The sequence below is a fragment of the Stegodyphus dumicola genome, chromosome 4 (assembly GCF_044657685.1).
Source record: "Stegodyphus dumicola isolate Sdum_Otavi_A_Nest chromosome 4, ASM4465768v1".
Classification (NCBI taxonomy): Eukaryota; Metazoa; Arthropoda; class Arachnida; order Araneae; family Eresidae; genus Stegodyphus; species Stegodyphus dumicola.
Genome location: NC_140771.1, coordinates 222,799,678 through 222,824,522, shown reverse-complemented (window position 1 = coordinate 222,824,522; position 24,845 = coordinate 222,799,678). Strand labels below are relative to the sequence as shown.

General features: G+C 30.4%; 1 protein-coding gene across 1 annotated transcript in view; it reads right to left on the bottom strand.

Annotated features, from left to right (window-relative positions):
- CNPYb (FGF signaling regulator protein canopy b) overlaps positions 1-24,732 on the bottom strand; it is a 32,374-nt gene extending 7,642 nt beyond the window's left edge. Inside the window, exons 1-4 of the mRNA XM_085816027.1 lie at positions 24,226-24,732; positions 10,614-10,737; positions 10,129-10,263; positions 596-680 (exon numbers count right to left, since the gene is read on the bottom strand). Coding sequence (XP_085672153.1) covers positions 596-680; positions 10,129-10,263; positions 10,614-10,737; positions 24,226-24,361 — 480 coding nt within the window. The 5' untranslated portion in view covers positions 24,362-24,732. The remainder of the gene's footprint in view (positions 1-595; positions 681-10,128; positions 10,264-10,613; positions 10,738-24,225) is intronic.
- Positions 24,733-24,845: the final 113 nt, after the last annotated feature.

Sequence of the window (24,845 nt, the reverse complement as noted above, 5' to 3'; positions counted from 1 at the left end):
TATTATAAAAAATGTTGCAATTTTTTCACCCTATGTTTATTAGATTTGCTGAGAAATGGAGCACAAACAAACCAATATTTAGAAGCGTATAGTATTTTTTTCAAAAATATCATTACGTATCCAAATTATCATGCAAAGGCTCTGTTCATAAAAAAGACATACAATAGAAATATAGTATCAGTAACAGAGAATAAGATTTGAGAAATGGTTCAACAGAAATTCCCTGCCTTTTTACTTAGAAAGATTCAAGCAGACACAGAGCAAGTGGTAGTGAACAACAGTGTGAAGCAATTTGAATATGACAGACAAAAAATATCAGCTGAAAATCAAAAAAGTTATTTCATCAGCCTGATTGATGACACTGAAAATACATTTCATCATCAAAAAATGAAACAGATTATTAGCAGTATATTATATTAGTAAGTACTGGTTCATACACAAATATGAGAAATTAAATAAAAATTTTAGTTTTTTTTTTTTTTTCCATAGATTTTTAAAATTTGACATGATATGAGTGCTTTAGAATTTAAACATAAAGTAATGCAATATCAAAATCCCTCTTTAATAACTAATAATCAGAAGATTAGCAACTCACCTGCATTTTAAGATTTGTTACTTCAGCAGAAGGCTTATCCCACAATTCTTCTGGTATACCTAATTCTACTTTTACACCTTTATCTCTACAGGAAATTTAAAAAAAAAAAAAAAAAAAAATTATAATAGCGAAGCATTATGACAAAAGTAAATTATTTCATTGAAATGCATTCAGATAAACTTTTTACTTTTAAAATTTCTCACATTTAAAATATATTTTAAATTCAGAAATAATTTTAAAAACTGGAAAGTTTCATATAAATTTACACATATATAATTTTTTTTATTTATACAATTTTAAAAAATTAGCAAAAATTTTTAGGCAAAATATTCCTAACTAAAATCTGCAGCTCTACAAAAACAAAGATGTGTGTGTGTGTGATTATGGCAAAGCCTCGAGGGCTATCTGCCTAAAGGGAGGAATGGCTTTCGTGGAGGACTTTCTAAGGAACACTGGCTCGTATACACGTTACACATGGGGAAAATCACAAAAACACCTATACAGCCAGCCCGTTCGCGAGATTCGAACCTCGGACCGAACTACCAGTGTTCAGCGACTTTACCACTCGGCCGCCAAAAACAAAGAAAAGAATACTTTGTTTCCATTTCAAAGTTCCATAAATACTAAATAATTCAAAAGTTCTTAGGCAAGTTAAAGCGAATATTATAAAAATATTTTGAAATATTTGTATATTATAAAAGGATTTCATTACAGCAATTGCTTTTAAAACTTTTAACTGATAACAAAGCTATTTTCACTATAAAATTATTTTATCAAATATAGCTTTGCAGATGAGTGTGTAAAAGATGACTTATTAAGACATGTGATGATGTAACAATTATTCTTTTCTTATCATTTTTAATTCATGTAAATAAATCATAGGGTAGTAACAACTCGAGCATTAGTGATGTTTTTTTCCACAAAATTACGGTGTCAGAAGTTAAAGTTCCAGCCCCATAACAAAGTTTATGTCTATGTTTCAATTCCTCTGGACTGTGCTTAGAGCAGCATTCGTATCATCAGCCCTAGTGAATTAGCAATAGAGGCTTACTGATGAGCATTTTACTTTTATAACTTTCGCTTTGAATAAATAATTTTTTATAAAAACAAAAGTATAAAACATGGCTTCTGAAGAAAATTTTGAAAAATCAAAATGAAAACGAAGTGTCAAAAGAGCAAATACTACTAAACTAATTTCAAGAATTGATGTTGCCCTCACAGATGATATCTGATATCTAAGAGGAACATCTAGAAGTTTTAATTGAAAAAAATGAATAAATTAAACTTAACTGAGGAAGAAGAAAGCACTTGTGCTGATTACCAAGAAAAATGTATAATAACAAACTTAGTAGTTAAATTAGTAAAATTTCTTTTCTGCTTCAATAAACATTAAAGCAGAAAGGAAATTTTACTAACTCGTTGACATCTGAAAAAGTGTTATGCACTTTGAATGATATCTTAAATTCATCCTCTTCAATAAACTTCCTAAGTTAATAATCAAACCATATTCAGGAGACCCAAAATATTGGAATGAATCTTGAAATTCATTTGAAAGCACTACTGATTGAAAAATTTTCCTGTTTAAAAAGATACTTGACTGGAGGAGCATTAAATGCAGTATCCAATTTCTAATTAAATGATAAAAATTATGACAATTGTGCAACGTTAAAGATCATTTTGGTCATAAAGATATCATTAATTATTTTATGAGTATATATTATACTATTATCATTAATTATTTTATGAGTAAAATTTTAAACTTGCAGAGTGTTAAAAACTCTCCACATGTTCCAGCTTTGAGAAAGTCATTTGATGAGTTTGATATTGCAATGTGAAATTTAGATTCAATGCAAAAAGATTCAAAATCCTATGGTCTATTTTTGACTTCAACTGTCCTAAATTTATTGTCTGAAAATCTTGTTTTAGATTTTAAGCAAAACACAAATTCAAAATGTGATGTTACATTTTCTGATCTTCTTTCTTTTTTAAACTGTTAGATTAATGTCATGAATCATTTTTAGTTCAGTTTTTATATTTTTATATCAATTTTTAGTTTTATGTGACAGAAAAGGTTTCACAACAAATTATAATTATTACCAGACATTTAAATGTTACAACTGTAATGGGTTTGGTCATTTACCTAAATTTCATCCCAAAAATCATCAAAGACCCAAATATTTAACTTGGTGGAAATTTTAGTCATAAATCCCTCACACACATTAAAAAAATTCAGAAGCAAAATACTGGGGGAAAAAAAGAAAAAAAAAAAAAAAAAAAAAAAAAAAAAACAACACTGCAATATCTGAAACAAAGAACAGAGTCATATCTATAGTTATCATTAGCAATGTTTATAAACAAACAGGAAATCCATCTTTCAGTGTAATTCTTAATATGTTTATCGGCTTTAGTAATGACAAAATTAAACCAATGGGTTATTTTAAAAGTTACAATTTAACAGATGTAGAATTATTTACAACTAAAGTTTCTGGTGCAGACAGTAATATAATGAAATTTTATGCTATAATCAGCATGGACACTCTTAAACAGGTAAAGTTAATATAAAAAAAAGAATGGACTTCGTATTTATAAACATGATATTAAACAAACTGATCTGGAATTACCTTTTGTCAAAAGAGACATTGTAGATAAACAAATACAAACCTGGTTAGCCAATGGCATAGTTGAACCATGTAAATCCGAATATTCTAGTCAAGTTATGATAGTAAAAAAAGATGGTAGTCCAATAGTATATATAGACTAGTGCAAATTAAATACGAAGATAGTTAAAGATTGGTATCCCTTACTGTTAATAGAAGATTTACAGGATAAACTACAAGATCCTGCCCATGTTTCAATATGTTCACTATCATCGATTTAAAAAATGCTTTCTTCCTTTTGTTAGAATCAGCAAAAACAGCCATCATTGCACTTTGTTTGTCATCCATAATAAACAATATCAGTTTCTACATGTACTTTTCAGTCTCTGTACCTCACCTTCTGTATTGCAAAGATTTCTGAATTCAGTTTTCAAGGATCTAATCTTTCAAGGTCTTGTTTTAGATGACATCACAATTTCTGCTAAAGCTGAAAATAAAAGCCCATTTTCTCAATTGCTTCTCATTACAGACTCGAAAATAATTTTAATAAATCCTAATTTTTAAATTGTAGAACTGAATTTCTCGATCATTCCGAAAATAATTGTGATGAATCTCAATTTTTAAATTGTAGAACAGAATTTCTTGGTTATGTCATCAAAAATGGTAAACTGTTCCCATCTCCTTTTAAAACAGCTGATGTTATTAATTATCCTTTGAACCTTAAAATCACAGAGAATTACAAAGTCTTCTTGGTCTTGTCAGATATTTTCGTAAATTCATTCTAAATTTTTCCCTAGTTGACCATTAACTGACCTCCTTAAGAAAAGAAATTATTTCCACTTTGAAGACAATGAAAGAAAAGCTTTCAATTTTTTGAAACAAAGTCCATGTGAAACACCCATATTGAAATACACACATGCTAGTATCCATGCTTATGACTGTATTCTCATGCAAATATCCATGACTGCCTACATCCTGTTTATGAACAGAAAGACATCGAAAGGCAAAAATAAATTTACCAATTATGAACATAAGGTTTTAGTGTAATTCAAGCATTAAAAGAATTTAGAATTTATCTTTTAGGTAAACACTTCAAATTATAACTAACTGTAATGCTTTCAAAATTACCATGAACAAGAAAGAATTAAATGCACAAGCAGCACACTGGGCCTTGATGGTAGAAGATTTTGACTAGAAAACGGAACATCGAAAGGGAACACAAATGACACATGTTGATGCATTGAGCAGATCCTCTGTTATGGTCATCACTCAAGATAACCTCATTTTGAAAATTCAAAATGCTGAAGAATAAGATGATCATATTCGAGGTATCAGAGAAATCTGGAAGTTAAACCTTATGATGACTACTGTGTTAAAACTGCTATACTTTATAAGTTTGTAGACAGTATCGAACTACTTGTTGTTTCAGAATCAATGCAGACTGATATAATTAAGGACATTTTGCTTCTAGACAAACTGAAGGAGTCATCAAATAATAAATTTTATATATCTAAACTTAAAGATAAAATTTATAACTATGCTGCAAACTGTCTTTCTTGCATATTAATTAATCACAGATGTAGAAAACAAAAACGTATATTGCATTCTATACCCAAGCAATATGTACCATTTTATACATATCATATTGATCATTTAGGTTTCCTCAGGAGTACTCATAAAAATTATAAGTATATATTTTCTGTTATTGACTCTTTCACAAAATTTCTATGGCTTGACCCATCAAAATCTACAGATCTGTCAAATGTAAGATCCAATTAGATTTCATCAACGCTCATGATGATCTTCGAAAGGGAGCTAAACAACAGATTTTGAAAGTGCAGGCTCAAACTTACAGTTTACAATGTAAACTATCACATAAATTAACTTCATTATATAGTGGCAATAAAGCATACACAATCTGGACCTTGTCTTAAACTCATACCCAAGTTTCTCGGACCATACAATATGACGAAAATTAAGTCAAATGATGTTAAAAATGTGTTCCCCCCTCCCCCGATGAATTAATAAAAACAAGCACTTGTGCCGAATTTATGAAACCTTGGACTGGTTCATAAGAACATATTACCTGAATTTTAGTGTTTTGTGGATATTCTCTCATATGAACCTTGGGACTTGAACCCTACCAATCTTTTTTTTTTTTTTTCTTTGAAAATGACTAATAACTTTTATTTCTCTCTTATTTATGCAGGTGCTGTTATTAGAAGATGTACAAGATTCAATACTATTTATCTGTATTACTTATCATCGACCTGCTTTACTTTAGTACTTTCTTTTGTTGTGAAATAGTATTAGTATTTTCAATTTTAGTGCATTTTATACATCTAATTTTACTGTTTGTTCTTGTTATCTGAGAGCAGATGATGATATAGAATGGATGAATTATCTAGGAAAAGACCATGCAATTGTAATTGAATGATGTAATTGTGAATGCGTCATCTATATGAACATGCAGACAAGTGTACAGACAATGACTGAAGCAAACATGTGATGATGTAATGATTATTTTTCTTCCCTTTTTCTATCATTTTTAATTCATGTAAATAAACTGTTGTTCAGTAACAACTCAATGAGTACTAGTGATGTTTTTTCACCATATATGCTTTCATTCCCTTAAATGTAAAAATGTTCCTTCTCTCAAACATTTAAAGATTAAAAGTGTATGTCAGTTATACCTATTTACTTACCATATATACCCATGTCTAAGTCGATACCCCGACTTTTGAGACAAATTTTTGGAAAAACAAATTTGTCACATGAGCAGTGATATTGCCGATAAAATAGCATGCCGATGTGTTTGATAAAATTGCACTCACACTTTAGCAATTTTTTTGTTTTATTTCCATTTTAACACATGATAATATTTTTAAATATATACAAAATTTTCCAAGAATTTCATTCGATCCTTCTAATTCTGATTCAAAGACAGAATCTGCATTCTTCTTTCTCAGTCATTAGTGAGTCATCATAAATTTCATCACAGCTACTATCATTGTCCCTTGGCTAGATTGCATCATCTTCTGTGCCATTCAAGTTATTGGAAATGCAACACATTCTGAATGATTTAATTATCATTTCAGCTGGAATCATGTCCCAAACGTCTTTCACTCACCATTCAATTAAAGTTATGGCGGCTTTCTAACCTTGCCACCTTTGGTTTTAGTATCCATTCTACCCAATACTTGCATATATTCACCTTAAACGGCTTATTTATACTGGCATTCAGTGGTTGCAAAATAGATGCTAGCCCTCCTGGGATCACAGAAAGTGTTGTTTTTGAACTTTCTGAATGCTTTTTTACAACATCTGAACAATGCGGTCGAAACATATCTTAAGTCAAAAACGAAGGTTTCTGTAAAAGTGCATCTGGGCATCTGGTTTATTGCATCTTATGTTTTGAAACCAATTAATCATTAATATGTTGTCCATCCAACCACTTTTCTGGGCACGAAAATGCTGTCTTTTTTGGTAACATTTTTCACTTGAAAATAATCATGGGAGACAACTTATTGCTTATAAAATGGAAAGACTAAATAACAGTTTTGTATTTTTTCTGTATGAACGATATATTTAATATTCACGTTCGGCAACGTGTCATCGAACAGTGGCGGCAGTTTTTTTTTTAGGTTCTGAGTATAAGTTGACCCCCCACTTCAAAGTTTGATTTTTTTCTTAAAATTGTCAACTTATATGCAAGTATACATGCATATAAGTTGTTATTCAAGTTTCAGGTTTTTTAACCTATTAAATAATAAAAATTTAAATCTTTCACATAATAATTAAACCTTATTAGGTAAGTATTTGCTTTTCAACTACTGCATTTCATTTCCACCACAACGAGTACTATCACTTTTTTGGTTATCTGTTGTCTTCTCCATGAATTTGTGGAGTTGCTACTTGAAGGAAAACTCTTTCAAACATTTGACCTTTATTCTCAGAAAAATTTTATTTTGACTGTTACACAGAAATTTTCACATGTGCATGTGTATATGTGTACATATATATAAATATGTAAGATATAATAAAATACAACAGCTATGCATTTAAATAATTGGCAACCTCAAAACTGACTATTCTAAATTTAGTGCTCTCCCCCCAAAGTTCATCTGTTCTCCCAAATTTGAGATCTTTCCATAAACATAACAATCTAAAATTAACCAATAGCAGTTTAGATATACTTATGCACCTACTTAGTATAGATAATCTTCACAAGCAACCATGTCATTCCTTTTCCTAGTTTCTGCCATGCCAACATCTCCACGCTGCTTTGCTTTCTTGTCTAAGATGCCTACGTTGTACTTTTGAAACCAGTGTACATAAAAATTATTGTATTTAACTATGATTGGATAAATGTCTACCAATATGATTTGATATTTGTGAAAATAAAGATTGGTGAGTCGTCAAAAGCCAGTTTTTTTTTATTATCTTACTCATCCTACCTTTCACCCTCAAACACTGTCGAATGCTAAAAGTACCAGTGCCATCTATGCACTTAAAATACTACACATATGTATATTTAAACATGTGTGTGTGTATGATATAAAATATAAAAGAAAACTATTAACTTTAATCTGGCAATATTTCTATTCCCCCTTTTTAATTTAGCTATTTCGCCCTTTCTGTTTTAAGAGCAGAAATTGTTTATAATAATTTTACTGGACTGCATCTTTCAAAATTAATCCACTTCATGCTGCTTATGTAATCCTGCTGTAATGCATAGGCTCTTAGCCAATCAGATTAAAGAAATAGTTTACCATATATCTAGCATTCTGCTCATGCATACCCCTTTTTTCTACTCCACTCGCTGCTGTTTAGAAATGTCGCTTAGCCTCTGCTAGTTATTGTCCATTGTTCTGAAATTGTAAGCTGTATAAACTGTGGGGTGCATAACATACCCTTAATTCTGATGTGTACAGAAAAATATATATATATATATGTTCTAAAAAGTAGTAATCCAGAAATAAATTGTGTCTTTTTATCTTTAGCCATGACATATTTTTCTTTGTTATGCATCTCATCCAACTATGCTACTGTCTATTGTTCTGAAAATTAAGGCTGCATAAAATTGTGTGGTGCATAACGTATACAGTCAAAAGTCGTTAATCCGGACTCGTCAGGACTTCGGCGATTCCGGATTATCGATTTTTCCGGATTATAGATCATCAGTTTAAATCTCGTAAGATGGCATGCAGAAATTCTAAAATTAAAAATATGAAACCGTAATTTATGAAATAAAGAACAATTATGATCTAAAGGGTATCAAAATTTTCAAAAAGAAAAAGCTTAATATTTATTTGTTTACTTTATTAAACATTTCTTTCAATGTAAGTTGCTTCGTTTCATGTGATAATACTTTCTCTTTAATTCTATTAAACAGACATAATTTCTTGTTCAGTTACAAAGTTCCGCTGTTCAAGTCCTATAATTGCTGTGTCAAGAACACCGACTAATTTGTCAATCGAAATTTTTTCGCTTTCAATAACCTCTGTTACTTTTTTTCGCTATCCGAAGCGAATTATAATGACCAGGAACTTGTTTTAAATCATATCAAAGACGGAGCATATCAAGATGAAATACTACATTTGGTAAGGAATTATAAGCCAAATAAAAACATCTGCGCTGAAGATAAGGATAGTGCTGACAAATCAACTTCCAATTCATTACGCGCCCGCCGCGGCGCAGCGTTTCCCCCGCCGAGCAGCGTGAAATTGATAAACAGATTTCGGATTTCAAAACATACTTTCGCTTTAGATCCTTTACATATTAACAAATATATATCGGAAATTCTATTTGATATAATCGAAAGTTTAAGCTTACTTTTATAAAATTGCTCTTACAGTCTGCAAAAAATAATAAGCCGGATCCAATTCGAAGATTAAGGAACAATGCAATCATCAACATTAACTGAAATAGATAATTAGATAATTTTTGCTTATACGTCCATCATACATAAAACGCGCACGCGAAAACGTATTCTGCTCTTGCGCACACTGATATGTGCAGTCGTAAAAGGTCTTAGGCGCACGCGTAAACGCCTATGCGCATGTGTCAACGCGGCGCATGCGCAGAAAGTTTTTAGTTTTGATGTCCGGATTATAGATCATTCCAAATTATGGGTGTCCGAATTAACGACTTTTGACTGTATATAGTTTTGATGTGTAAAGAAGAAAACATGCTCTAAAAAGTAGTTATCGAGAAATAAATTGTCTTGCTCAGCCATGACTCTTTTTTTATTATGCATCTCAGATAACTAAGCAGTAAAATCTCTCCAAGTTATTACAATATGATATATCATTGACAATCCATTACAGCTATCTCTTAAATTATTTATCCCATTACATATAAAAAGACCATTAGAAAATGACAAAAATACATGTTTGTAAAAATAGTAAAAATTTAAATTTAGGGCTCTGGATGCAGTCAATGATACATCTGCCCCTTTTGAAGGATTGATATTTTACAAGAATGTTAATCTGTTTCCTTGTTTTATTTACAGACATACTGAGTGGCACGGCTTTCTGCATCTGTTTATGAGAAATAATCTGTATTTAAATAATATTTATATACTTTGTGTACTTACTTTTTGCATTAAATATGTATAATTAATTAGTTTCATTTCTGCTTTTATTAACTTTCATTCATTAAAATAATATGTAGCCCAATCACGAAAATAAGAACAATATTTTAAATAATAAAATAAATATGAAACAAATGACAAAAAAACCTCAATATTGGATAAAGCAGTTGCGCCACACAGGTTAAATAGGTGTTCAAAATTGCATTATAATGTAAAATAAAATGTTTATTAAAATGCATAGAAATTATTACTACTCAAAATTTTAAGCAGTTCCATATTTAAAATACCACAAAATACTACAGATTCATACTTAAAATGCTAGTAAAATTCTGTATACTTACACTAAATCATGTAAAACTTTAAAAGTAGTGCTCATGCCTTTTGCAAATCTAGTGCTATCTTTTCTCTCTTTATGAATATTGTAATCAAGCAATCTTTCACAAATTCCATCTAAAGATTCAACCAATCGAAGCTCCCTAAATACCAAAATATACATCTTTGATCCTTCTTTCAGTATGTATAAAATACGAAACATTTACAATTAAAAAAACTGAAAAAAATCATTACTTAAGATACTTTAAAAAAATAAAAATCAAGATACATGAAAGTACAGTAAAATCAAGAATATTAAATATATTTAATTTTAAAGAAACCAGCATATTACATACACAAAAATTATATGAGAAAATAACACATAAATAAAAAAATCAATTTTAGCTGAAGTCATTATTGAAATAAATTTAATTATTAAATTTAATTTAAAAACCAAATTTATTCATAAACTTAACAGTATTCATAAATATTATTAAATACTAAGCTTTCTTACGAATGAGCATATTTCTTTTTCTTTCTGGCAGCAGGATCTAATTCATATCCAATTTCAATAACATCATGTGTTTTTCCCGTCTCAGATAATCGGCTTTCAAGCTCAATTACAAGGTATTTGCAAACTGTATGAAAAACAACATGTTTTAAAATAAACTATATATACACTTCAAAACTACTACATGAAATGCGCATTAAATAAAATGTCATGCTATGAAACATTTTTTAGATATTAATTTTCCTTTTTTTAATAAAAAGGGAAAAAAAATGTTTCTTTATTATTCATGTAGATATCAAAAATACTTGCTTATGGGCTACATGATTAAAACACTTTTTTATATTTTAATAATAATTAAAAAATTAATAACAATTCATTAAAAAGAAGGTACTTTTCTGTTATGCAACTGCCACACATTTTGGGATGTATGTGCATAATGGAAAAGTACAGTTTGCATAAGTGCTCATAATGAAAAAGTACCATTAAGTGTGCGAGAGCCATCTGTAAATTAATCTTCTGTAAACTATTAGCCAAATGTAAACTATTTGCAATTAAAAAAACCCTGCCAAAATGTATGGCAGGCACATAACAGAAAAGTACCAAAAGAGATTATTTATATGCTTCCCAGATATTTTATATAAACTTATCTTGAATAAATTTTTCATTCAATTCATATATTTATTAAATTATTAATTACACAAAAATTATGTTTGGTGTAATCAGTAAAGTAATAAATGTCATTAACAACTATAGACACTTCAATATTCACACCAATAATAATTTATTATTGAGCATCCCCAAAATCTGAATAACCTCAATTTACAATCAAATGATTTTATAATAACTATTTTCATAGTACTCATCTCTAACAGTAACCAGCATTCCCAATTTTAAATGAAAATTAGTAATGATAACTATAAGATTCTTTTTTCTCTCTCTCTCTCTCTATATATTTTTTTAAGACAATCATTCTCTAATCCAGCAAAGGTCATCTAATATATTCACCTATTCAATTTCAGCAGCAAATAAACATATTTTAAATGCTACATAAATTGAAAAATTAGTCTCAATCTACCTCCTCCCCTTCCCCCCCAAAAAAAAGAATAAAAACAATTTCCTAGCTGTAAAACAATAATTTTACATGTAACTAACTCACTATGATATAATTTCTCCTACATGCTCATTTGTAATACAGGTTCTACATGCTCATTTGTAATACAGATTAAATAATGTTGTTCTAGATCATTCAGACTAATTCTTTTATTTCCTGTTTGTGCAGTTAGTAGAGTTTCCCGTGACTTAAGATAAACTGAATAAAAAGCAGGTGAAGTCTTCTACATCCAGTTTGGTTTATCCTGTGCATCGCTTTACAGTTCATGTGTTCTTCACTTGCTTTGGGTTAGGTTTTGTTGGACTACTCTTTAAAATAATCAATGTTTAAGTGGCAGCCCATTTCTGCTTTTGAGATTACTGATGTAGGATAAGTTAACAACTCTCTGAATATATGCAACACACACATGCAAGTGAATTTTTTTTATTTGGAAAATCCATAAATCTTGGATTATTATTACCTTAGATCAGCATTTCTCAAACACTTTTCAAATGGAGACTGTTTTTACAGATAAGGATGCTTTGTGAACCACCCTACTCTTGCCCCTTCGGAAGCAATTGTTTTAGCATATGTTACTACCAGTATACTTAAGTTTTTAAAACAAAATTTACTAAAGTTCATTTAATATTATATTAGTATAAAGTAATTAAGTTAACAGAAAAATTGTATATTCGTTTTCAATATTTTGGAGCTATTATAGTTTGTATAATCTTTATCTCATTCACAAAAAATTAAAAATAAATGTTGATACATAATGTGAATTAGCCTGCTGATTCTTGTACAGCTGTTCTATGTTTGAATGTATGCTAGTAAGCTTAGGTCTCAGGTTGGCACATATATCAATTTCAGTACTTTGTTTTCACTCAAGTCAATTTTTATTTTAAAAATGATAATCTTGGAAAAAAAGTGATAGGCAATTGTCATGTGCAATTTACATACTTGGAGATTTTTAACTACAGTATGGTATATAGTACAAATAAATTTAATTTGATTTTTGGTCTTGTTTGGAAATCTAGAAGGGACCACAGGTGCCTCAAACGCTACAAGCATCAAGGACCACAGATTGAGAAACACTACCTTAGATTATAACAAAATGTAAAAGAATTAAATTTAGGAACAATTCAAAGCTTTGGGAAGTGTTGCTTATAGTCTACCACAAAGGAAATTTAAAGCAAGTACGAAGTACTATATGTTGATAACATTAAGAAGATGAATGATTTACTATATTATTAAGTACTTTAAAAAAAATGACCAACTAAACCAAAAAAAAAAAAAAAAAAAAAATCAGGTAGATTTCCACGGACTGGTCTTATTAATTAAGTTCAGTGACTGATTTTGAAATTATTAAGCAAAATTTATTATGTAAGTATTTTATAGATTATATTTTCCTTTTTTCCTTTCTCATAATTCTACAGTATAAAATATTACAATATTATTCATTAAGAATACTGCAAAAAATTATTTACAGGATAAATTTTTCTTAAACCTTGCTTCTTTTATTACATTATTCTCAACTTATGTTTGCGATTAATTCATAATTTTGTTAACAAAATATTATTAACAAACCAATATATCCCACTTCTATATAAGTATTTTTATTTAACAGAATCTAATAACTTTGAATTTGGATAAGTCCATTATGTATAAATCTCCAGCACTGATAGTCACATTTCCCCATTCACAGAAAATCAAAATCATGTGGAAACTAGAGTGTCATCTTAGAAAGGATTTAGTGAATTTAAATCTTTCATTTTATAATTAAAATGAATGTGATAAATGTTACTAACAGCTAATTCATTAATACCAAAATTTACATTTCATTAGCAACTTTCACAAACTGATTAATTTCAATTTATAGTCAAATAAACAATAACCCACAAAATGAATTAAACCTGAAATTACAAATGGGACACTTAATTAAACCTAAAATTGCTGATCAGATAATCTAATACCATCTTCTTAAACAGGGGTATAATAAACTTTAAGAACTGTTGTAAATTTTACTCTTAAAAATGCAGTGCATCTTATTAATCCAAAATAAAACCCAAAATTCAAAGCTCAAAATTATGTACTTTATACATATATACACACTGAAGAGCCAAAACATCATGACCACCTACTCAATAATGCCATGTGTGACCTTTGGCCTGCAACACGCCTTGGCATGGATGCCACAAGTTCTTGGTAAGTGACTGGAGACAGATCATACCAAATGTCATAGCAGGGTCGTGCAACCGAGATACTCTGACATGGTGTCTGAGCTCTGAGCTGCCGCTTCATGACATCAGAAATATGCTCTATTGGGTTAAGATCCAACGAGTTAGGTAGCCAGGACATTAAATGGGATTCATCCTTATGCTCCTCGAACCACTCCAATAAAAATAGAGCACTGCGAGTCTGTGTATGACCTGCTGTACAAGGGAGGGTGCAACAGTTAGCCTGGAAGATGGCGTATCCTGACATGACCATCGAGGTCATGAATGAGAAATCATCATTCATCTGACCAAGCAACTGTCTTCCACTTATCTATGGCCCAGTCTCGATGTTCCCGGGCCTACTGTAGGCATAGTTGACAATGGCGCTTGGTCAACAGATGCACATCTGCTGCGCCGTGCCATATCCAACAGTGTCCGCTGAACTGTGCATTCCGAAACTCTTGCACTTGTACCTGCACTGTACTGGGCTGTCAGCTGAGCCACTGTCTGGCACTGATTTTGCTGTACCACGCAAGACACTGGCTCTACTCTTATATGCACCATAATATCACCAAATGTAGCAACGTGTGTTTTGCACTGGTTTTTGGCACGATGTTGTACGGCAACCCTGTTGACATTGAAAAATTTTTTGCTGGAGTGGTTTAATTGCTCGTTGGTTCGTGTCGTGCGTGTTTTGAAATGGCCTATGTTGCAATGATAGACGTGGTGAGAAGATTTCAGTTGCGTATTTTAGATTGTGTAGAAAGTAAATTTAGTATTAAAAGGTACGATGTTGGAGTTGTTAACGAGGCTTTTGTTCACCGGTGTGTTTATGAGGACTGAACTGTATTTTTTTAATTTCTGTGAGACTTTTAAAACAGAGTCCGAAATGCAAAGCTGCTATGCTTGGACAAAGAAGGGCATTTCTGATAGTTCTTGTGTGAATTTGCAGTCAAATGGTTGCTGCTAAACAATGTGGCTGTCAGCGGAGTTTAAGATTTGGATTGCGGTTTCCGTGTAGTAAGTTAACTTTGGAGGAAGTTTTTATCGTTACTTTCGAAATTTTGAATCTCAGAAAGACATGTAATATAGCAAAATCACGGCACTTTTGTTCAGAGACGTTGTGTGACTGGCGGAATTTTATTCAGGATGTATTATGGTAAGTGCATTTTATTTTGTATAATGTTATGTTCATTTTTTTTTTTTTTTACTATGAATTTCTGTTCTTATTGTTGTTTTTTGAATTATTTGTAATTTAGTTTAGTTTATTTTGTTGATTTGTGTGCAATGCCTAGATTGTACAATTCGTAGATGTTTTTTAAGTTTAAACAGAATGTTGTGTACATGGTATTCATTGAAATTTATTGTTATGTTAATTTACTGAAGTGAGGTGTGCGTAGTTCATAGATTCCTTTGCTACCTAGAATGTGCAATTCGTTTTTGAAGTTAAGACATATCGCTATCTGTGTACATGGATTCTTGTCAAATATTTTTGTTTAGGACCTTTACGTTTTTGCTATCTAAATTTTTGTTTTGGATTTTTAACTTAAGTTCTGTCTTCAAAACATGGTTTTGCACGTGCAAAAACCATGTTTTGAAGACAGGTGCAAAAACCATGTGTTTGGAGACATTTCAAGCTTAAACTTCGAAATGTCGAAAAAAAATTTGGTTGATCTATGGATTATGGTAACTTGGCGATTTTTTGGCGAAAATTTGGCGACCAACTCTGCTACAGCAAACCTCTATTTTTTTTTTCGCAGCCATTTTGTCTTCACGAAGTAAAGACATGTTTCTTTTCTTTTTATTTACTGAACACTTTTTCCAACAATCTACTAGCCGAATTACACTTATGCTAGAAATTTTATGTAACAAAACTGCTTAATCATGACAAATATTAACTTGAAAATTGGGAAAAGGTGCACAATCGCAAACTCCTTGCGCGTTTTTCAGAATAGCACATACACATAAACCATTTACACGTCGACTTATTTTTAAGTAAAAAAACATCCAAGAATTGCACAAAAATGGCATTGCACACACTCTTAACTTTAACCATATACACTGCTATTTTCTCATAAATTACAAAAATTTGCAAGAAAATGCAAAAAAATTCTCTGAATCCTTAAACTCAGTAAAAAGCACATTTATGAAACTACCTGATCGCGAAAACGTATACAGTCAAAAGTCGTTAATTTGGACACCCATAATCCGGAATGATCTATAATCTGGACCTCAAACCAAGCTACAAACTTTCTGCGCATGCGTCACGTTGACGCATGAGCGTAAGACCTTTACGGCTGCAAATATGCTTCTGCGCGTGCGTAAACTACGTTTACGAGTGCGCGTTTAATGTATAACGGACGGTATAAGCTAAGATAAAATTATCTAATTATCTATTTCAGTTAATGCTGCAGATTGCGTTGTTCCTTAATCTTCGAATTAGATCCGGCTTATTACTTTTTGTAGACTGTTAGAGCAATTTTATAAAAGTAAGCTTGAACTTTCGATTATGTCAAATAGAATTTTTGATATATATTTATTAATATGTAAAGGATCTACAAAGCGAAAGTATATTTCGAAGTTCATTAAACAAAAAGTGGAATTGCTGCAAAAAATGGATAAAGGCATATCCTTTGTTTATCTAAACTTTGTTTATCTTTAACGCCACGGGCAATGAATTGGAAGTTGATTTGTCAGCACTATCCTTATCTTCAGGGCAGATGTTTTTATTTTATTTGGCTTATAATTCTTTACTAAATGTAGTATTTCATCTCGATGTACTCCATCTTTGATATGATTTAAATCAAATGCCTCGTCATTATAATTTGCTTCCGATAGCGAAAAAAGTGACAGAGGTTATTGAAAACGAAAAAAATTCAATTGACAAAAGAGCAATTCCAGGACTTGAACAGCGGAACTTTGTAACTGAACAAGAAATTATGTCTGTTTATAGAATTAAAGAGAATGTATTATCACATAAAAAACGAAGCAACTTAAACAGCTTACATTGAAAGAAATGTTTAATAAAGTAAACAAATAAATATTAAACTTTTTTTTTTTGTAAATTTTGATACCCTTTAGATCATAATTGTTCTTTATTTCATAAATTACGGTTTCATTTTTTTAATTTTATAATTTCTGCATGCCATCTTACCAGATTTAAACTGATGATCTATAATCCGGAAAAATCGATAATCCGGAATCGCCGAAGTCCCGACGAGTCCGGATTAACGACTTTTGACTGTATACCCTTTCCAAGGATGAACATTTCCACGTATAAAATAAATAAAATATCCAAAAAATTTACCTCTAAATTATCTATTATATTATAAACGTCTCCAACGAATTCATACCGCAAACATTACAAATGGTTACAAATACTTAGTGTTAAATATTTAAATTATTTCCATACATGTTTACTTCAACTGAAACGTATACCAAATTCCTACAAACATAAAATTCACAAAATAACTATCATTTAATTAAAATATAACTAAACCATGTACACGTCGACTTATTTTTACTTAAAATAACATCCCAGAATTGCACAAAAATGGCTTGGCACACACTCTTCACTATATCCATGTACACTGCTTTTTTCTCATAAATTAGAAAAATTTCAGGTTTAATCCTAGTATACTGTGCACACGGGATTTGGCTACTTTTGGCAACTTTATGATGAGCAATAAAAATACGACATATACGATGAGTAATAAACAGGTCATTCAAAGAATATATATAGTTATACTTAGTATATAGTGTATAGTATATACATAGACGTTGTTTGGGTATGTATATAGTGTATAGTACATAGACATTGTTTAGGTCGTTTTTGGTGTTGGCGATTAATTTTTAAAATCGTGCCAAGGCTGCACCGTATACTAGGATTTTACCAAATTTCACGAAAATGCATGAAAATTTTGTGAATCTTTAAATCCGGTAAAAAGAACAAATATGAAATTACCTGATCGCAAAAAGTATATACCCTTTCCAAAGATGAACATTTCCACGTATAAAATAAATAAAATATCCAAAAACATTTACCTCTAAATTATCTATTACAGTCAAAAGTCTTTAATTCGGACACCCATAATCCGGAATGATCTATAATCCGGACCTCAAAGCTACAAACTTTCTGCGCATGCGTCGCATTGACGCTGCGAATACCGCTGCGAATTTGCGTGTGCACGTGCGCAAAATACGTTTACGAATGCGCGTTTAATGTATAACGGACGGGAAAAGCTAAGCTAAAATTATCTAATTATCTATTTCAGTTAATGTTGCAGATTGCGTTGCTCCTTAATCTTCGAATTGGATCCGGATTATTATTTTTTGCAAACTGTTAGAGCAATTTTATAAAAGTAAGCTTGAACTTTCGATTATGTCAAATAGAATTTCCGATATATATTTACTAATATGTAAAGGATATACAAAGCGAAAGTTTGTATATCCTTTACATATACGAAAGTATCTTTAGTCCATTAAACAAAAAGTGGAATTGCAGCAAAAATTGGATAAAGGCATATCCTTTGTTTATCTAAACTTTAACGTTTGTTTATCTAAACTTTGTTTATCTTTAACGCCGTGGCGGCGTGCAATGAATTGGAAGTTGATCTGTCAGCACCATCCGTATCTTCACGGCAGATGTTTTTATTTTATTTGGCTTATAATTCCTTACTAAATGTAGTATTTTATCTCGATGTACTCGGTCTTTGATATGATTTAAATCAAATTCCTCGTCATTATAATTCGCTTCCGATAGCGAAGAAAGTGACAGAGGTTATTGAAAATGAAAAAATTTCGTTTGACAAATTAGTCGGTATTCTCGACACAGCAGTTATAGGACTTGAACAGTGGAACTTTGTAACTGAACAAGAAATTATATCTGTTTATAGAATTAAAGAGAATGTATTATCACATAAAAAACGAAGCAACTTAACTTACATTGAAAGAAATGTTTAATAAAGTAAACAAATAAATATTAAGCTTTTTTGGTTGATCTTTACATTATGGTAACTTGGCGAAAATTTGGCAACCAACTCTCCTTCAGCAACCCTCTATTTTTTTCCCCGCCGCCATTTTGTCTTCACGAAGTAAAGACATGTTTCTTTTCTTTTTATCTACTGAACACTTCTTCCAACAATCTACTAGCCGAATTACACTTATGCTAGAAATTTTATCAAACAAAACTGCTTAATCATGACAAATATTCACTGCAAAATTGGGAAAAAGTGCACAATACCATACTCCTTACGCGTTTTTCAAAATAACACATACACATAAACCATGTACACGCCGACTTATTTTTACTTAAAAAAAACATCCCAGAATTACACAAAAATGGCATTGCGCACACTCTTCACTATATCCATGTACACTGCTTTTTTCTCATAAATTAGAAAAATTTCACGAAAATACATGACAATTTTCTCAATCTTTAAAACCGGTAAAAAGAACATATATGAAATTACCTGATCGCGAAAAAGTATTTACCCTTTACAAATATGAACATTTCCACATATAAAATAAATAAAATATCCAAAAACTTTTACCTCTAAATCATCTATTACATTATACACGTCACCAACGAATTCATACCGCAAGCATTACAAATACTTAGTATCAAATATTTAAATTATTTCCATGCACGTTTACTTCAACTTAAACGTATACCAAATTCCTACAAACATAAAATTCACAAAATAACTATCATTTAATTAAAATATCACTAAACCATGTACACGTCGACTTATTTTTACTTAAAAAAACATCCCAGAATTGCACAAAAATGGCATTGCGCACACTCTTCACTATATCCATGTACACTGCTTTTTTCTCATAAATTAGAAAAATTTCACGAAAATACATGACAATTTTCTCAATCTTTAAACCCGGTAAAAAGAACATATATGAAATTACCTGATCGCGAAAAAGTATTTACCCTTTCCAAATATGAACATTTCCACATATAAAATAAATAAAATATCCAAAAACTTTTACCTCTAAATCATCTATTATATTATAAACGTCACCAACGAATTCATACCGCAACCATTACAAATACTTAGTGTCAGATATTTAAATTATTTCCATGCACGTTTACTTCAACTAAAACGTATACCAAATTCTTACAAACATAAAATTCACAAAATAACTATCATTTAATTAAAATATCACTAAACCATGTACACGTCGACTTATTTTTACTTAAAAAAACATCCCAGAATTGCACAAAAATGGCATTGCGCACACTCTTCACAATATCCATGTACACTGCTTTTTTCTCATAAATTAGAAAAATTTCACGAAAATACATGACAATTTTCTCAATCTTTAAACCCGGTAAAAAGAACATATATGAAATTACCTGATCGCGAAAAAGTATTTACCCTTTCCAAATATGAACATTTCCACATATAAAATAAATAAAATATCCAAAAACTTTTACCTCTAAATCATCTATTATATTATAAACGTCACCAACGAATTCATACCGCAACCATTACAAATACTTAGTGTCAGATATTTAAATTATTTCCATGCACGTTTACTTCAACTAAAACGTATACCAAATTCCTACAAACATAAAATTCACAAAATAACTATCATTTAATTAAAATATCACTAAACCATGTACACGTCGACTTATTTTTACTTAAAAAAACATCCCAGAATTGCACAAAAATGGCATTGCGCACACTCTTCACAATATCCATGTACACTGCTTTTTTCTCTTAAATTAGAAAAATTTCACGAAAATACATGACAATTTTCTCAATCTTTAAACCCGGTAAAAAGAACATATATGAAATTACCTGATCGCGAAAAAGTATTTACCCTTTCCAAATATGAACATTTCCACATATAAAATAAATAAAATATCCAAAAACTTTTACCTCTAAATCATCTATTATATTATAAACGTCATCAACGAATTCATACCGCAACCATTACAAATACTTAGTGTCAGATATTTAAATTATTTCCATGCACGTTTACTTCAACTAAAACTTATACCAAATTCCTACAAACATAAAATTCACAAAATAACTATCATTTCATTAAAATATAATTAAATTCAAAAACACTACTTAAAATAATAAATGAGCACATACATTAAATTAATAAAAATTACCTTACAATCCTAATTACTTTAAACTAAATCATTGCTAATAAAAATTTTCCCAATAATACCAAATTCCTTTCCACCTTACATTTAGAACAATGCATAAAAATAATATCCTCAAATAATTAAAAATACTAACTTACCTAATCTTCTTCAGAATCTTGATTATGTGGCGAATACACTTTTCTAATTCATTCAATAAAATTATTGAAAGATTTTTTTCTGCGAATTTTTCCTCCATACTTCCTCCGCTAAATAAAAAGCAAACTTGTCTTTATCACAAAATGCCTAAATACCCACTTCAAATTCACTTTAGTTAGGGGCATGGTATCCAAAAATTAACCAACACTGTTTCACACAACACAGAATAAAGCTAAATACAAAATTTAAAGATTTTTTCCCGATTTCCCCCCTTTTCCGATTAAAGAACCGTAATTCGTCCATTAATATCACATGACATATCCCATGATCTCTCATTTCCCTCACGCAAAATAATGCGTAATCGGAACTGAGTACTGCTCACATTATTACCAAAGTCCCAGGTAGGAACCTTTATCGCCTCCAAAATGTCGCCAAACTACCAGTTACCATATTGTAAAGATCAACTGCTTTTTTTTGTAAATTTTGATACCCTTTAGATCATAATTGTTCTTTATTTCGTAAATTACGGTTTCATATTTTTAATTTTATAATTTCTGCATGCCATTTTACCAGAATTAAACTGATGATCTATAATCCGGAATCGCCGAAGTCCCGACGAGTCCGGATTAACGACTTTTGACTGTATATTATAAACGTCACCAACGAATTCATACCGCAAACATTACAAATGGTTACAAATACTTAGTGTCAAATATTTAAATTACTTCCATGCATGTTTACTTCAACTAAAACGTATACCAAATTCCTACAAACATAAAATTCACAAAATAACTATCATTTAATTAAAATATCACTAAACCATGTACACGTCGACTTATTTTTACATAAAAAAGCACCCCAGAATTGCACAAAAATGGGATTGCGCACACTCTTCACTATATCCATGTACACAGCTTTTTTCGGTACTTTTCCGTTTACCAGGCGCAGGCGTTAAAGTCGCCAATAATGGTACAATTGATGCCAAACGTAATATCCTTGCTGGTAACCTTTTACACCTTCATTTTCAAAACAATTCGCAGCCATTTTTTATCAGCTTGATTGTTTCTTTCAATACTGGCATATAATTAATTACATAGATTTTTTACCAAGTAGTTCTATTTTATGCCCTAAGGCCATTCATGGTAATATAGTCAATTAGGATGCAATCATACGGCTCACCCGAAGGCGAAAATACAGAAAAAGCAAGGTTAAATATTAAATTCATCCATTCTAATGAAAATGCACTAGTGAAGTAAAGCACTGCAGTTTTACATAATTTCTGAGTAAGCTATAGGTACGAAGTGAAATAATTCTTGCATTTAAACTTGTATTCGAAATTAAGATTTAACTTGAAATTAATGTAGATAATTACTGAGAGAATTAGATTTTTCAGTGTAGTTTACGTGAGATGAGATCACTTGGAGTCAGGTGATACGAAAAGGCGAATTAGGCTGTTGAACCATGAAAGCATAGTAAATTCTTAAATTAATATCTTTTTACAAATTTATTGTGTTTATTTATTGGCTTTTTACAAAATTTTAGACCATATTAAAATGCTTATGCCTTCAAAATAAAAAAATGCTTAGAACTAACATTTGTTAACATTTTTTATGTGTACACTGTATGTTTTCGTCAATAAAGTCTGCTTGGCGAAATTTGCGCCGGCGAAACGGAAAAGTACCCTTTTTTCTCATACATTAGAAAAATTTCACGAAAATGCATGAAAATACTCAACGTATTCCAAAATACTACACACATATAACTCACAAAATCACGATCATTAAATTAAAATATAATTAAATTAAAAAACACTACTTAAAATATAAATAAGCACATACATGAAATTAATAAAAATTAGATTACAATCCTAATTACTTTAAACTAAATCATTGCTAATAACAATTTTCCAATAATACCATATAAATTTATTTACTCCTTACATTTAGAACAATGCATAAAAATAATATCCTCAAATGATTAAAAATACTAACTTACCGAATCTTCATTACGTGGCACGCACACTTCCACTATTTCACACAACACACAATGAAGCTTAATACAAAATAATATAGTACTACAGTTTTCCAAATTCCCCCCCCTTTTCCGATTAAAGAACCGTAATTCGTCCATTAATGTCACATGACATATCTCATGATCTCTCATTTCCCTCACACAAAATAATGTGTAATCGGAACTGAGTACTTCTCACATTATTACCAAAGTCCCAGGTAGTAATCTTTATCGCCTCAAAAATGTCGCCAAACTCCCAGTTACCATATTCCAAAGATCAGCCAACTTGGTTTGCTTTTTTTTTTAAATACAATTAGTTTTTCTCATTCACAGAATTATAATGATATTCAAAAAGATTAGAACTTTGAGAATCGATTTTTCTGAACAAAACAAAATTAACATTTTTCCAAATTAAATAAATGGGACACTATTTTAACATTCAGCATTAACGTGAAATTGATATTTTTTTCTTAAAAGTAAAATTTCCAATTTCTATAAATATTTTTGAAGTAACTGTATACAAAAATGTATTTTACGCATTTGATTCACATTGTTGTTGTTGTTTCTCATCCCTGTGACCAGTAGAGCTAGATCAGGTGAGCCCATTCACCCTGAAAGAGTCCAGTACAAATAGGGGGTCTTGAACCAGGTCCTGTCTGGTAAGCATTAAATACTATGAATACTAAGAAATTCCTAAATGTAATAAAAATTTTATATCCCAAAATATCCTTGCAATTTTCTTTTCGAAACATACTCAATTTAGCTTTGCTTTTTACAGTTAAAAATATTTAAATTATTTTTTTTAACAAATGGAAAGATTTGCTAATAAGTTTTCTATTTTGAATTGTTATAACAATTTTTCACTATTTCTTGCCAATTCTTCACTATTTCAGTACATTTCTTACAGAAAGTTACCATTTCAGTATTTACCTTATTCATTTGTTCAAACCCAGCAGCTATACACAAAAACAAAATTAACAAAAACCTAAATTTTCAGAGGTTACTATTATGTACCGCAAACACAAGTTATACCTTCGCAATCTCCAGCGTATTTTACTCCATACAGTTCTTCTTCCGGAGAATGGTCATCATCGTCATTCCCGAATGTTGATTGACAAGTATGTAAAAAATACAGTAAAAATGTTGAGAAATTATATAAAATATTCATAGTTAATTATGTTGTAAAACTAGATTCTTTTGCAAGCTTCTCATTCAGCGCGAAATGCAACGTAGCTTAGTTTGAACGTAGTGGCTGGAGATAAAAAAACGTGGTTAATCATTATTTGCCGGCTAAGTGAAAATTACCGGGCATATAAACCCTGATTTTCTTTTCGTTCAGAGCAGATAAGAATAAAAAATCGACAGTACGTCATTTGATGACTGTCTTATTTTAGGTTTCAGTACATTCATAACATTGTCACTTGTTCATACTTAATTAAATTACACAATCACAGTTATTAACTGCTTTTACAAATTAAATTAATGACTCTCTGCAATGTAAACAAAAGTGAAGCTGCTGCAAACTCTTTCGTCATAACCAGAAACTGACAGACAGACAGTTCGGAAATATCCGTCAGACCAATAGTTTCTGATGATTTCGTAATAATAAGCAATAACTCATTTTTATAGTGACTTTTAATAATTTTTATTTT